Below are 16,817 nucleotides of genomic sequence, written 5' to 3'. Positions count from 1 at the left end.
GAGACTAATGATTTTTTCAGAGAGTGCAAAGGCCAGAACATTTGAAAATTTATGTCAACTATAGCAGGGAAATCCAACTGCAGAACGAATGCCCAAAGTGGATATTTTTCAAATTTGCCCTCCTAAATAGTACTTCAGTTATTTTATTTCTTATTTAATTTTAGAGGTTAAAGAAAATTTCCAAGTAAACAAAAATTGCAAAATGTCGTCTTTTGCACAACTACATTTTAAGGTCTTTGCTTGGTGCAGGGTAAAATGACTTGAAGGATAATCATGAGCCTTTTCCTGAACCTCCACGGCACTTTTCTGAACTGGACATGCCACGCACACTGAGTCTGAGCTCTCAAAGATGGTTTAGTAGCCTCACACAACCCCAAATATTCTGCAGTAACCAGATGATCAGTCACATTTTCTTCCTTCTATTTATATATTGGTTCAAAACCTTCCCAGAAAGAGGGGGCCCAGTTCATAATACAGTATCATAGGTCCCCCAGCAGTCCACTACTAGCCTGGCTCCTGGTCATCTTTGGTTTCTCAGGCCTTTGGCCACCTGAATTAACAGCATAACCAGCTGCCTCTTTGTGCTTTATGCACATCTTTCAGGTTTAGTACACAGTACACAGACATCCAGATAAAAATAGTAAAACTTTGAGAAACACGAAGAGTATTGGCACTGCAATGCCTTTTCCGATGAAAAAAATTCACGGTTGTATTGAAGCAATTGTCCTGTGCCAATGTGAATGGCATCATTTTGTTAGCTCCAGCATAATTTAATTACATAATTTTCCCAGCTTGTGAATGTGTATATATTTACCTTTTTTATAATAAAATACAAAAATTATTTTTAAAATAACTTTCCGGCAAAGTAGTGCAAAAGATTAGGAAGGAACATATGGTAAAAGTAATTTTTGACCTATGTTTTATCCTCAAAACCCAAAAGTGGATTCAGTATTAAAATCAAAGCACTCTAAGTATATTATGAAATATTTACAGCTGTTATTACTGCCTGATTTATGTGTGCCAGAGACCAGATTATTCAGGCGGGTTTCACAAGCAATATGTCAGTAAACAGGATTTTGTTTGGTAATTATATTAAACATGTCCATATAAGCTTTGAATTAATTATAAACTGTATTTTACTGTACTTGATAAAAGCACTAAGCAGCAAGAACTAACGATGGCAAAGAGGTCTCCTCTCATTTTCAATAAAGCTTTCCATGTGAAAATCTGTCAACATGAAAAAGTTGCTGCTTGTAATTAAAACCAGGCTTTAGTTCAGTACTATGTTTACATGTTACATTCCAGAAGGGGGAAAAACGCAATTAAATTACTCTCCTTAAAGCCTGTGGTTCACAAACACACAATCTGCTCTGGGCACGCAACTGATGTCAGCTCCTTCAGCAAGGAAGACACAAACAATCGGGCTTGGCCTCATGACACGTTTGAGAGTTTTGCACTACTAACACAGTGTGGTGAGACTGCAAGGCAGCCCTCGAGATACGTTCACAGGATGTTTGCACTGGGTTTGTCTGCCCACATCAGGCATGTAGCTGTGCTCCTGTCAGTACTTGCACAAGGCTTCGCTAATGGACAGATAATGACACAGCAGAGGCAGAGGAGGTTGCAGCAGTGCTTCACCAGGCTTTGGAGCGTGTCAGTGAGCGACTAATTACCCCCTCTGCTCCAGCTCTCACATTGACTGACTAAGCCACCCCTTGCCTGTCTCCACAACCGCTTTATAGCACAAGGTCTATTTCCAATGGGGACTTCAAAAAGACTTCTCTGAATCAGACCCCCTGCCAAACCAGGTGCTAAACTGTGCTTCTGTGGGCGCCAAGACCACGGTACTGGGACCTCAGCCTGCTGGCTGCCTCTGAAGATGAACAGTAAGTGCCTCACCTTTTAACACTTCTCAATACCATGCACAACACACTGTTTTATGACCACACTTATTTTTTGATACATAGAGATGGGTGAATGCTATTTGCGGTGCAACTGGTTAACTAGAATTTCAGACCATAGGATACAAACACTATCTTGACACATTTAAAGGTTTTCATACTGCTGTAATGAGACATATTTCCTAAACAGCCAGGAAACAACCTCCTTCCATGGCAACCCAGTGCTCCACATGAGAAAGCACCTTTCAGACTTCAGTATAAACTTTTCTCAAACAAGGTCATATTATTTTTAATGATAAAACACCAAGCAGATAAGCAGCTCTGTGCTTATCCTGTATTACAGAAGCCTGTACACTAGATTTGTTAATCTAGCTTTAATTCAGAAACCTGACACTCCCTGCTTTTCTTGTATCCATTTTTGTTTCTCATTAATGCAACCAGATGGTGACTTCAGTTTGATTACAATTCTGCCTACTTTAATGTGAACTCTTCATCTCACTACTATCAGATGACATTTGCTTTTCTTAATGTACATAGTTTTAGGAAAAGTACAGAAGTGCTATTGCTGTGTTACATGAAAAATTCCAATATACATTTAGCTGACATAGCATCAGCTGGTGTTTAAACTTGGCTTAGCTAATGGACTTTTAATGTCAGTGGGGTTGTGTGCAGTCACTGGCCATTAGCAGGAATGGGCCGTTTCTATAAAAATCACTTTTCCTCAAGTGTGTTGTTTGAACATTCCTTCCCTTGATTTAGTGACTGTCACCAAATACAAAACAAATGCAAGGACACTGGAATCTACTGTTATCTTTAAAACCAACTTAACCTCCGCCTGGCCTCCACAAATGAAATATGTTCTGCAGCGGTACTAGTGAATACAAAACTTCAAAGACAAAAGACCAAATTTTCCTCACCTTGCTGCAGTGAGTAAATCCCAAAAATCCAGTGAAAATAATCAGACAGAAAGTAAATTTGATCACAATACTATTTATCTATTCATTTCCCTAAACAAAAAAAGACAGTGAAATCAAGTAATGGTAAAATAAGCTGATCAGTAAAACAAAGCAGATTAATAGTCCACAAAAAATCACTTTGCCACTTAAATTAATTTTCTTTGCAAATGTTTCTCATAAATGCAAATTTAAAACTTTAGTCTTGAGACCACAAAATGATAGAAATGTTTATAAAGTAAGTCATTAAATTAGGCATTTTAAATATTTTTTTATAGATTTGGAAGGCTTTATCTAATAGCCATGTTTACTACAAGGAATTAATATTTAACTTTGGGGGGGTGGAGGGAAGAAAACGATTAATACAGAAATATTTCAGGACAAGCAGCTGAGCAGTTTTGCCTTTTCCAGTGCTCATGAAAGGCATATGGCACTTCTCATTCTACTGCCTGCATGAAGATAACAACTGCTTTTGTTACCAGCTACCAGGCTGCACTCCTAACATAAAACTTCGAAGCCCATGCTTTTAGTGGCAGAGGTCTTTAGTTCAAAAATGATTGCTAAGGCAGGAAATTGCCACACATTTGTGTGTAATAGATATTTATGTGGATATCTGCCTACAAGTTGGTGACATTTGGCTGTCAGCGTTCTTATCTAAAATATCATAACGAAAAGCCAAGCAAAAAAAAAAGTCTACTTGAAAGAATCTTGCCAACTTGTTTTCAAGTGAGGCACCATGTTAATCTCTCTACAACAAAGAGTCACATTGCCACATGGAAGGGAAATGGAAAGCCTCAAAGTTATTCAAATTATCCGGCTTCAAAAACAAATACCAAAGCAAAAAATAAACAGCCCCGTGAAAAAACTTGCCACCGAGTAGGATGAGATCTAGGTCTGTTCATCCTAGAGTCTCACTCTACTGTGTCAACATATTTTTAACACAGAAGCAGATCAGCTTCTGATCAGCTTCTGTGCTGGCTCTGAAATTCATGGAGCTACATTTGGTGGTGGTCATAACTTGTACCACATAACTCTACCCTTGGTATAAACATTAGGCATTTAAAAAAAGTAACAAAACAAAACTGATAGTGAAACTGACAGGTTCCAGTACCAAACTTTCTAGTTACTTAGGAAGTAAGAAATTAGGAACTTCCTGTTTGTTCCAGTACAGCTATTTTACATGATGAAGAGAAGGAAAACCTACAATCCTATTCTTGCCAGCAGAGATGTGCCGCATAAGAGAATTGCTGCATTTTGTTTGAGCGAGAGACCAAAAAAGTTACCCTCACCTTCAAAAACTGGCGAGGAAGCAGAAAGGAAGTCCCTCAAGCTAGGTTTGAATTGTCTACATGAAAAGAATTTGTAATGGGGACTACGATAAAAAAATAGTGCAGCTTTGGGGCCGAAAACCTCTGAGCAAGGAATACAAGTATTTCATGAGACAATTCAGCAAGATTTTCTGTGAACCGCACTTGTAGAAGGGCAGAGTCTTCCCCATTTATTTATAGATCCATTCCTTAACCAGACAGAATTCTAGTTTCCACAATGAACCCTGATTTTCAGATTAAGAGGACAAGTTTAACAGAGAAAACTTTATCTCCTTCTAGCTGAAAGTGCCAGAGAGTTTTATCCTATTAACAGAGGTTCATGCAGCAGAGATTTCTCTATAGTGTCATCTGAGTGCAGACATAAAATTTCAGACTGGACACCTCACTGTTTGACTGTTAGCCTCAGCTATTCACTGTTAGTCACAGCCACTCATCTTTTGTATGTGTGGAGCTGCAGAGCAACCAGACAGACACACAAAGTTGTGGGAAAAAGGAAAAGGTGAGAGGGATACATCAGTGCTGAGTCCATGAGCAACTGGCAAAACTATACACTAATGAAAGAGCAAATTCATTCAGACTAAGGCAGTGTGCACATCTGTACTTGGAATTACTCCTGATAAGTGCCCACACTTCAGTCAGTGTAGGTAAATACATTGCCCATGAGAACAGAATTAATCTTGCTTGCTATTCTGTCCCACTTCTTACTCCTTGATTTCAGTATGACTGAACTGCAATTAACCTCATTCAGTGAGACTGTACTTTATTTTCCCTCACTGTGTAAACTTTCTAGTATAAACACATATGTTGGGAGTGGATAAGAGAAAGGATGTATTTAAACAATATATACACCATATCATAAAAGTGCAGCAATTCATATTCCAGTCATTATTTTAGCAAATTGATGACTGGAATATAGCTCTCCAAGAAGCTCTGAATTACTAATAAGCCAGCAGTGATCCCCTTTCACTGTCTCATGTGAAATGCACTTAAATCAAGCAGAGGAACACCTGGGGAACAACTATCAGTTCAAACAAGTTTCCAAAACGGCTGCAATAAAATCACCCTCTTCTGACAGATCATTCAAGGCTTACTTGCACATTTCCTTGTATCTAGCTGATGAAATTCAAGATTTCTCAAACAATTGCATCCAGCACTCAGGGGACCAAGAAAAACGCCAGCTTTCCTTCTTCTCAAAGGATACACCGCTAATCCACTGAGATTAACATTTCAACCTCTCACTCAATATAAGACTAAGAAATAAAGCTACTTTACTTCTTGAAAATAACTAAAAAGGGATTGGCAGGAGCTACCTAACAGGAAAATGCTCAGCTGTTGCCAGGCCAGTGAAATCTATCTGAGCTCCTTAGCATAATTGTTGAAAATGTTCCTGCAACAAGAAAAAAAAAGATACTGATTTAATTGCCTAGGCAACCTCATAACTTTTATAACTCATAAGGCAGTGAGTGGGGTCCTCTGGAGCATAAGTCATTCAATCAGATAAACAAAGTACAGTTGAATAACACAGTCCTGAATCTCAGATTAAACCCAAATGAAACAAAAGAGGCCAGGACAATGATCCTTATTCCATTTACAACAGTGCTGCAGTTATGTGCTGGATCTGCTCTTCCTCCTTTCAAATTTGAGGTAACACTGTGGATTGCATTGGGCAAAGCAAATCCTTTCAAACTGCCTGCCACCAGAGAGCCAGAGTTTCTAGGAAGCATCCCTGTTCCTCAGCATATATTTTACCTGTTCCTTTGTTCTGGTTCTGGCCAGCACATGGTTAATTTTTGCAGTAGACAGGAGGAGACATGGCTAGGACCCACAGATTACGCTATACCAGCTCACTCCATTTTCCAGAGATAAGACGAAGGACTCTTTTCCAAGTCTGGGTAGTGTGGCAGAGGGAGCAGTCAGGCATTGCTGTGGTCAGGGAGTTTCCATGTGAATAATTTGCCTCTTTCTTGGACCTCCTGTCATCAGTATTGCTGTTGTACATTTTCTCATCTAGCTGCTGTTCCCAGTAAATTGTTCGTAGCTCAGCCCATGATCTCTACAGTGTGTGCCTCCAATTCACCATCCCACCTCAGGGGAGGGAAGAAGGGAGGAGGGAAAGAGCGAGCAACACGTGGTTTGGAGGGTCCCAGTGGGAGAGACTAAACTGAGGAGTACCATTCCTAACCCATGGCATCCTTTTATACATATTTCTAGATTACAGCAGATACAGAGAAGCCATCAGTGAGACTCAAGAAATTCAACATTGAGAAGGTACCTGAGAGCTTTCTCAATGTAGCATTCCCTCTGTAGCATCTCCTCTTTCTTCAGACAAGGAGAATGGACTGGAGCACCAGGGTCTTGGCTACTCAGAAAACTTGAGCTCAGGTTTTGGTTTGCCTTATGCGTTTGCTCTGCATGCTTAGGCAATTCCCCCTAGACTTTTCTACCAAACAGCGATAAATGCAGCAAGCTTCCAAATCCAGAAAAACAGAGATTGAATAACTAAGCAATGTTACAAATAAGAGCTTCACGTTGTCTCCAGCAATGCAAGCACATAGTAATGCTTTCCTAAAGACACAACTGTAGATATTTCCCACAGAAGGTATCACCAACTGAGACAAGCATGCACAGCTTTTTGGATGTCTCTTCTGTACTGCCTGTGTAGGACTCCCAACAAAGGAAAGTGAGAATTTTGAGGAGGTGCTGAGGCACTGCAGCATCACATACTGACAAGGGAGACGTCCCTGCCTTGACAGGACTGTTGGGCTGCCATGCAAGCTACAGCAGCACTGCATGTATTTAGGGAGCAGCAAAGGTACTCACCTAAATTCAGCATTGCCTGACACTCCCTGGTGGAAATAAGGGCATGTCTGGCACCACTGAGAATCTGGGTCTCCACCTCAATCTGCATGACAATAAAATCAGAGTGATTTACAAAAAACAAAACAAAAACCCAGCAAAACAAAAAACCACACCAAATGAAAAACAAAACAGCAATATCTAGAGACCACTGTAAAAATATGCCTTAACCAGTGCTAACCAAGACTGTAAATGAAGTCTAACAGTGACGTTTTTCACTAGGCTGGTTGAAATACATGGAAAAATGTAAATGGAAATGAAATCCGTTGTTGTCAGAAGACTTCACAACTTTTTAACTCTTCATTTTCACTGAAAACATAAACACATTTTCAGAGAGCATAAATACAAATAGTTTGGACAGTAGGGTAAATATTCAGAGCTATACTGAACTTTTCTCTAAAATAACTGAATCTTTTCTGGTTATGATTAAGATTTCTTCCCTTTGTTCCAACCTCCCCTGAGCAAATAAACAAAAAAGGAATCTTTTTTTCTCTTTTGTTTCCACCTAGATTTTCCATGTTAATAGAAAGGGTATTTCTTAGTGAGCCTGTTTTTGCATGAAGTTCTATCTCCTCAGCCAAAACTTTTAGATAATGTCCCAGGCTATAAAGGGACTCCCCAAATCCTGGCGTTTGATGACTTGGGAGGAAATCCCATATTTCCTGCTTAACGTCCATGTGATTTGAGATAGAGTCATAAAAGCAAACAGGAAGTTGTTCTAGTGATTACTACCTAGGGAGAAAGCTACCTACAAGCATCTCTGAGGTTACTGAAAGCTGGGAAAACCTCTGGCAGCTCCTGCTCACTGCTCCACTCACTGCACCTTACTTGTGCACGTTTTTTGTATGAGCAGAGCCAGCCTTGAGGAAAACAATTGGAACACAGCTACAGTTTGGGGCTTTCCTTTAGCTCCTCCAGCTAGTGTGTACACACTACCTGTGTAGTTTTATCCTACATTCTCACACCAGAAAGATAAATCTAAATAAAATAACCACAATGGATCTTCTGCAAAATATTTAACCAAACCTATCACGAACACAACAACAATACTCAATAAATCATCTCTCTACCACAGCAGTAGAGTTGGGGGATGGAGTACCTACAGATAACCCCATTAAATTAAACAGAGAGGAATAAAGTATGCTCAAAATCAAGGGGAATTTTGTTGTTCCTATTTACTCTGTGTAAAGTTCTTTATAACCATTTCCCTTTTTAGCATAATTTCAGATGCTTGCTTGCAAATGATGCAAATTAAGTGTTTCTTTGAATACAGTTTGCCTCCCAGAAGACTTAATAACATTTCCTTCAGATTGCTTCTTGGATAATGTTATGATGGAAAAATCCAGGGGTGCCTGCTCCTGAGACTGGACTCTACTGAGCACACAAAATAAAACACCACCATTCCTTCAGTCCCTGGAAGCAGCCAGCACTGATCTGTGCCCCTGCACAATATTATCCTGATGCTGTGCTGATGGAGGTTATAGCCAGCTGGAAAACCACAGCTCGTCTCTTACTCCTTTCCTTTGATTCTTGACTTGTACCTGAGAAGCTGTTCTGTTCCTGCGAGCCGAACGCGCGGCAGAGCCGGCTAATGCAAATGACAGATGCTGTAATTACCGCTTCACTGGCACCCGTGCCAAGATCGCTGCCTGCTAGACTTGAATACCTCCACTGGGTGGCTTACAAGATTTGCACTCCACAAACCAGCACAGCCCTCTCCCCACCCTAAAGGGAGGAAAGACAATGCCATTTTTTCCTAAAGGGACATTTAGACAGTTATGTGAAATATATTGCATAGGCAGAGCACCCACGATTATACTTTTATTTCAAAGACAGCCTCCAGTAACATGTTTTCAATGACAAACCAACAGTTTGAGACTCACATTGAGCCAAAACCTCTTTGACTAAATCACAGCAAACTGTTCACTAGTCCTAGCGATGCAAATTTACCCAGGAGCACCCCTTTGCACCAGCAATTCAAACATATTTTTCTGATAAGCTGCTAAAGTAATTTTCTTGCCTTTTTGTACAAAAAGTATCCAGAACAGATTCCTTGAAAGCCCAATGATGTAAAATCCAGAAAGAACCAAAAATCAAGAAATCCAGCCATACACTACAAAATAGGTTACTAAAACCAAGAAGGTTGTTTTGCTGGTAGCATGACATAAATGTAGCTTTGCTTTTTGAAGTATAGCTCTCCTTTGTATTCTACTTATACACAAAATTCTAGTCATACACTGCACAAAAATAGTCAGTTGTTTTCCTTCTCAGCCTGGGCTTCTTTTACGTTCCATAGGAACTGATTTGCTTTGTATCCTATTCAACTGAACTGGATAGACTGTGCCTCAGAACACCTCTCTTCTATTTGCATAAAAATCAAGACATTTACCTGGAAACATCTAATAAATATAGCCCACGTTTTTGTGGTTGTTGAGATGGCCACAACACTCAGAGTGCTTCAGTAAAACATCAGAAGGCTTCATGCACCAGCACCTTGTTCTCTAGAAGTCTTTCATACCTTTTCTCTGTAGTGTCCCAAGGGCAGCTCCACACAGCTCTGGTTCTCTCTCTCCTTCCGTTCTTTCCTTCGCCAGTTCTGGCTCGCTCCTTCCTGTCCCTAGCATGGCCACCTAACCCTGTCTGTCCTATGCACAGCATCTTACCCTGACCAGCAGACTCCAACTAACTCCCCCTCAGCTAACTCAGTCTTTATCACACCCACAGCTGTGAGGGCAAGGCTGTTCCCACTCTGGGATAGTTAACACAGCTGCCATATATCAAGGGCAAGATTGCCTTCAGCACTATCTCTGTCTCCCCACACATTTTCTCCTCTCCTATTGCACAGACCAGCTATGGAACTGATTTGCCTGGCCTTGGCACAGAGTTGTATTCCTGTTTCCAGATATACTGTATTTGGAAAATTAAATTAGGAAAATCTCTTTAATTTGGTTAAGGCTGTTTCCTGTTTCTCAATTTGGATGTCACACACAAAGCTAGTCCCAAAATATAGTGAATAACTGGGGTTTAAGACCATTACCAAAGAAAAATGAAGTTGTGTGGTGAATGATCCATGTAAAGGGATTAAATGCAAACATGCACAACTGTGGAAATGTTCAGATGCACTCTGGCATTCTTATTGTACAGAGGAATAAATGACACTGACAGTAATGCTGAAGAGCCATCAGGAGGAACCTGTATGCGATCCACATTTTTTTTCCATAACTCTTGCAACCAGCTGCTAGAGCCTGGACCCAGAGGAAGAAGAGCTCAAATTCTGACTCCCAGGTTCCCAGGGAGGAATCCCTCCTCTATGCACAGATTCATCCACTTAATTTTAATCCTGCTTAAACTGCACCTCTGTCAGCAAAGGAAAGAAGGCGGCTGCTTTGCTTTCAGCAAAGAGTACTGCAGTACTAAAATGCTACTCAGAACCAGTACAGGCTACCACATCCAGCTCAAACTTGTCAGCATCACTGAAATCTACTACAGTGCATCGCTTTAGAACAGATTAATGTTCCAAAGGGCCTTATCCATTCACAACAAAATACTACTTGGCTCTTGCTTTATTACTACAAATACTACACCCACATGATCAAGTACAAGAGGTCCACTGATGCATCAAGATAATTAAGTCCTTTCCCCTCCTTTTTTCAACAAGATGTGTTTAGGTATTTAATTAGGAAATGCATCCCCAAAAGGTTAGTACATTCACATGTTATATTTCACTTTTTCCGCACTAAGCATTTTCAAACTGCTGCTGTTGCGAATACAGACTATGCTGGGGCAAGACAAATATCTGCACATATGGCTCTTTTACAGTTTTCCTTTTAAATTATCACTTTAATTTAATTAGGTTTGAGGGGTTAAGCATGAAAAATGCACTCTTTTATTGTAAAGGAATAACTGAAACATAACCTCATTAATACATAGTCCATTTAGGTTTTCTACCATCTTTTACACTATCGTTATTAACCCCAAAAGCTGTCTGAACCATGCTTGTCACTACAGAGAGACAGGCTGACCTCCCTTTCGTCCCACCTACACAACAAAAAGTTGGGAGCCACAGGACAAGTGGATAACAGTTTGGGAGGTGGTGAGGGGGCTGTAGGGGAGCACAACAGCTGAAACCCACTCTCTGCCGACTGAAGAGCCAAAGGAAAAGTTGCTCTTACGGAGGAAGCACTGAAATGCCCAGCAGGAGCACAGTTTGGGGCATTTAAATTCTCATTCTGAGGTAGCTTGTCATAGAGGCATAGTAAATGCAGTGAATGCCAGATCACAGTTGATTCTGTCTTGATAATCCCTCTGGCCCCATTCACACCGCTTTGAGAATTAAGGGCTGTCTCTACCATTGCAGCCATTTCCTGTTCTCTCCTGATAATAGCGGAAAAATACTTAGACAGCTTCAGATAAGAAGATAAGAAATACTCATAAAACAAAAAGTGTATTTAGGTCTGCTGAGAAGCTCACAGGAGGACGCCGAGACACAGTGATAATGAATCTGCCAGGGAGTGAGGGGGGGTTGGTCCGCCAACCCCTCAGTTAATAAATTCATCTTCTACGAGGCAATGGAAAAGGAAGGTATGAAAGCACAAGTCCCAGCAATGCTCATGGCTTTCTCAGCCTGCTTCAAAAGCTAAAGATAGTTGGGGAATTCAGATGAAACATGTATGTTTTTGAAATGTATATATAGAATAGAGGGAAAACTTTGCCCGGTGCTATATAATGAAAAAACTTCCTGAAGAGGGCATAGTTAAACTGTTGATTCATTGCCTCACTGAAGCACTGTGTACACATACACACATACATGAAAATCCCCACTGCACACACCAATCAGAAAATCCCTCAGCTCCGGGAAAAATGCCAAAACTATGTCTGCACCCAAATTCTCTGCCTGGTCCTAGCAATAAAAATAAAAGTATACACGAGGGGAAAAAGTCCAAGATGAAGAGCTATACCCCAACCAGATTCCCTGGATTTTTCACTCTGTTGTGGAAGTTTATCACACATCACACATTGGGAAGTGTTGCTGAAGACCTCTCCATCCCTTTCTGGGTAGGTGAGCACACCTGTGTTCTGTGGCAGGTCCCACACGTGCATTGCCCTTTGCAGTGTAGGAACAGGAGGCCTGGCTCCTCTGCCCTCGTGGCGTTTCTGTCACACAGCGCTGTGTCACAGAGGGTAAGTGTAGAACACAGAAACCAACCCCGAGTGTGAGGTATGAGCCCTGTGGCACCGAGATGAGTGCTCTGGAACAGCCAAATGCAGGGGGGTCCTCTTTTCCCTGCCCAGGCCATCTGTCATGCAAAACTCCCATGTTCTGCCAGCAGAACAGGCAGGCTCCTTTCCTCTCCAAGTTCAACTGTCTGAGGGAAGATTTCTTCTCCAACATCCCCTGACAGGATATATCTATATTGACACAGACTGATATATACCCCCTGACATGTAGGTCTACATGTATTTGGACCTATTAAAACCTCTAAATAAAAAATATCAAACCTATCTTATCTTGAACATGAAACCAACCAGTGAAAGGAAATGATATGGAAGACACAGATAAAATGTGCCAGGATGCACAAGGGATTTTTGTACTCTCGTTCTCTGCTACCCCCTTTTCACGGCCAGATTTCTGATGTTCCTGTGAGATAAATGAGCAAGGGAACGTGACTCTGAGGGGATGGAGTAAGTATCAGCAGGAAATGGATTAACAATGTTACATGTACAGACATGGTGTTCAGTGCAGCCAGCCCACCAGCAGCAAACCTACAGCTCCGTGCCTGGAAGAACCCACAGAAAGCCTGCCAGGGGCACCGGGAATCAGAACAACCAGCACTACTCTCCTGTCAAAAAGGCCACAGAGAAGTGCACTTTGTAATGGCTGGGTGAGAACATAGGGTCAGATCTGTGTAGTTTTCACAACTGCCTCTCCACAAACGTGATGTGGGGAAAATCAAGCATTCTTGCACATGCATTATGCTAGCAACTTCAAATCAGAAGTCTGGTGCATGTTATTACTTCTTGGTTACATGCATAAGGAAAATAAACAAACAAAGAAGCTTCTAAAATTCCTTTTCTCTTGTAAATCATATAACTGGGATTTCCAACTGCTTTAACCAGCCTGCACATCTTTGCTGTATGCAGCTCTGCCCACATGCAGCAGCAACCTCTCTCTCTCTCTCCAGTATTCCACAAAAGCAACACATTTCCACATTAGGTCTAACTCCTGGAAAGAAAGAAAGGAAGCACCGAGAAAGTTTGTCCAGCATTAGCTCGCAGGAGAAAAAGCCTCCTGCTGTGGCTGTCAGCCGGGTGGGTGCCACAGTGAGCCAGGGCTCTTTGTGATGCTCTCAAACACCCCTAAACACGCACTGAGAAGCATTGCATTGCCACTTAGAAAGGGGAATTTATACAAGGGCTACAGGGAAGGCAAATGGAGATCAACTCCAGAATCACCGCACAGGAGAGGAAACAAAATCTCAAAACATAAACACAGAAAGACGGTGACTCCCTCCGGGTGTATCACGTTTTAGGCAGGAAGAAGGAGGGCGTGGGGGGCCTTGGGGTGTTCAAGACTGACCATCAATTGCTGAGCTCCAGGGTACGACTTTGCCGCTGCGGAGGGACACCCGCCCCGCACCTGCCTTTCCCACGCACCTTGCCAGCCCTCCGGGGCGGGAGAGCGGCGGCGGTGCGCCCCGGAGGGCTACCGGAGGGGCTCCTTCAGCCCCAACTTCCCCTCCTCTCCCCGTGCCCCGTTTGAGGACGGAGTGCAAGCAAACGCCTGTCCCGGCAAGGCTCAGCACCTACAGACCCGACCCGGCCGGTAGGACCAGACTCCCCGGACCCCGGCGGGGGTCGTGCATGCGGAGGATTGCACTGTTTACACATACAAACATAGTAAAAAAGATAATCACGACATAAATTCGCATTTCTAACCGGCACACGGAGGACGCCCCGACCCCTCTCCATCCATCCATCTATACGTCCATCCATCTCCTTACCTTGCGCCGCGGAGCCGGGGCGGCTGGCCCCCAGGACGGCCAGGGCGGGGAGCACCACCGTCTGCAGCAGGTATCCCAGTCCCAGCCCGCAGCGGGCCGCTGTCCCCTCCAGCCCCTTCCCCATGGCCGGGGCAGCGGGGGAGTCTCGCGGAGCCGCGGAGCTTTCCTGTGCCGCCTCTGCCGCCCCCGTCCCACCTCCGGGCGCGGAGCGCTCAGGCTGCGCGGAGGGCGGCGGGGCGAGGGGCTGCGCTCGGACCGGGCGGGCAGAGGCGCTGCATGGCCCCGCGGAGGGGCGCGGAGCCGGCGGAGCGCTGCTTTCTTCCCGCGGGCGGCTCGGCGCGGCTGCCTCCACCCCGGGGGTGGGCGGGGGCCGGGGCTGGGGAGAGGGGGCTGCGCCGGCCGCCTGCGATAGAATGCGAGCCGGAGCGAGGAGCAGACCCAGAGGGAAGGGGGCGGGGGAGGCGAGGAGCCACCCGCCGCAGAACCGGCCCCCTTTCGCCTCCTCCGCCCGCGCCCCCTGCGCGCACAGCCGCGGGCACGGGCGCACGCAGATGTTGGTGCGCACACGTGCGCGCCTCACACGCACCGACACCCGCTCACACCCCGCCCGGGCAGGACAGCCGGGAGCGGGAGCCGGGGCTGCGCTGGCCGGACCCCGCTACACCCGCGGCTCTCGCATCCCCAGACTGTTCCCCTGGGCCTGGCACCCCCCATACACACTTCCAGGACTCTGGGAGACCAAGGCCATCTTTAGGGTGCCATCAAACGCAGGATCGGGGAGCCCCATGCCAGACGGGAGGTACTGGTCTGCTCCCACAAGCAGCAGGGCAGGGGGGAAATCGCACCAGGAGAGCTGTTGGAGAACCCACCACTCCTGGGGAGCCTGTTTGCCCTCCGGGGCCTCTCTCTCAAGGCTGGGGTCACTCCCTTCCAGTCCTTACCCTTCCACCCTTCTTGAACCCCCGAAAAGTTGCCCCTGGCCTCTGACTTCACCACGTGCCCACCAAATCTCACAATCTCACTGAGAAGGATAGCAGTGCCCACACCTCAGGTTCACTGCTCAACCAGGGCTTGGTCGGGTTGTACTGCTGCTTTCTATGGCTTTTTTTTTTTTTCCCTTTGGCTTTGTTTGCTTAGGGGTTTTTTTTGTTGTTGTTTTTTTTTTCTTTGGGGGGGGGGGCTTTCCCTTTGCAGAGCCGAGGCGGGCTGTCACGAGCAGACCCAGCACCTCACATACCCTCGTGTGCCAGTGCCAGGGGCTGTAGCCCCGCAACCCTCCCCACACCATGGTACTCCAGACAGCGTCGCCTTCTCCATCCCACAAGTTCCCCCAAGCCAGGCTGCGTGCGAGGCAAGGAGCAGTCTTTTTCCTGGGAGGCGTGGCTGGGATCTTCCCAGGCACTCTGGCTTTGCCTTCCCCTCCCTGTCCCTTCTACACTGGAAAACAGTTACCAGGCTTGCTAATGCTGCAGGAAGGTTTCCCTGGGGCCCCTGGAGCTGTCTGCCTCCAGGGAGGCTCTGTCCCACCTGCCCCCTGGCTTTAATGTCCTTCCCAGGGAATTACCCAGACTGTTCCCATCCTAGGGTCTGGCGGGGCAGCAGATTTTTCCCCTCGACAGCAGTTGACATAAAGCTGCAAAACTGCAGTGTGACAGGAAAGCAAAGTATTTTCGTTTTGTTCTTGTTGTGTTTGTTTGTTGTGGTTTTGTTTGTTTTGGTTTTGTTCTGGTTTGTTTGGTTTGTTATGTTCTGCTTTGTTTGGTTTTTTTGTTTGGTTGGTTGGGTTTTGTACAGGCTAAGAGCATGGAAATGGGGGAGATTTTGCTCTGGACATGCCTGGAAGATGCCCCAAGTAGGCTGTGTTTCAAGCCCAATTGGCTGGTTTTTACCCAATAACTCTCAGTGGTTCTCTCCAACTGGAGCACTCCACCTCTCCATCTCCTCGCTGTTCTACATCTTTTAAGGGGGCGAGTCCCATCTGCTTCAAACAATACAGCACAGGCTAGGAGATTTAAGGCTCAGCCAAAATCTGTGATTTAAGTTTCTGAGGCTGTGTAAGTGGTGAAAAAGAAACTCTCAACTTTTAACCACATTCAAAGGAGAATGTGAGTCCTGAGAAGGAGCTTCTTTGATTACAGATGTCCCCACAGCAATCCCTGATTTCATGCTCCCTAGCTCAGATAATCAACAGAATGGGTCCCCATGTATGACATCTATTTGGCAGTTTTGCCCAATACCTGTGAATCGGGAGCATCTCTCTTTTTTGGGGTACTTACTGTTTCCCCTCTTCCAGGGAAAACTTTTCAGCGGCAGGAAGAGAGACCCCTGAAAGATGCCACATGTAGAAGACGGATTTGTTGCAGCACCAGCAGATGAGCACATCTCTTGCCACAAGGGAAGGGAGAGGGAGGGCTTGCTTCTCCATTAACCGGAGTTAATTTATTTTTGATGTTTTGGGGCCTCCCAGGAGTAATACCTATAGTTCCAGGCTTAGTTTCTAGTTAGTAGCTCAGTGACCTCATTAAATAGGTCCATCCCAATTTCAAGATGATGTCCCTGCAGCCCTGCCCGGGAATCCCTGGTGGCTGCCAACCTGTCAGCCTCTCTGCCCTGGAGTAGGTGCGAGGGGGAGCATTGCTGGTTTACAGCTGTGACAGAAGTGATGGCACAGGGCCCACAAGCTCTCAGCTTGGGAAGAAAGTAAGTCTTTTCCCAGTTCCCAAGGTGTGGTGGACAATGGAGGAACAAAGGTGCTGCAGCCTGAGGTGCTCAGTAATC

General features: G+C 44.6%; 1 protein-coding gene across 3 annotated transcripts in view; it reads right to left on the bottom strand.

Annotated features, from left to right (window-relative positions):
- Positions 1-14,226, bottom strand: part of UNC5C (unc-5 netrin receptor C) — a 248,475-nt gene extending 234,249 nt beyond the window's left edge. For 2 of the 3 annotated variants that reach the window (XM_066186344.1, XM_066186346.1), the window contains exon 1: positions 14,040-14,226. In XM_066186344.1, the coding sequence (XP_066042441.1) occupies positions 14,040-14,163 (124 nt within the window). In that variant the 5' untranslated portion in view covers positions 14,164-14,226. Of the gene's footprint in view, positions 1-9,556; positions 9,896-14,039 lie in introns of those variants that run through there. The other variant, XM_066186345.1, reaches the window with a different exon arrangement.
- Between the last annotated feature and the right edge of the window lie 2,591 nt (positions 14,227-16,817).

Source organism: Chamaea fasciata, unplaced genomic scaffold (genome assembly GCF_029207755.1).
Source record: "Chamaea fasciata isolate MVZ Bird 193981 ecotype frontalis unplaced genomic scaffold, bChaFas1.0.hap1 SCAF_6, whole genome shotgun sequence".
Lineage (NCBI taxonomy): Eukaryota > Metazoa > Chordata > Aves > Passeriformes > Sylviidae > Chamaea > Chamaea fasciata.
This window is presented reverse-complemented; position numbering and strand designations above follow the sequence as displayed.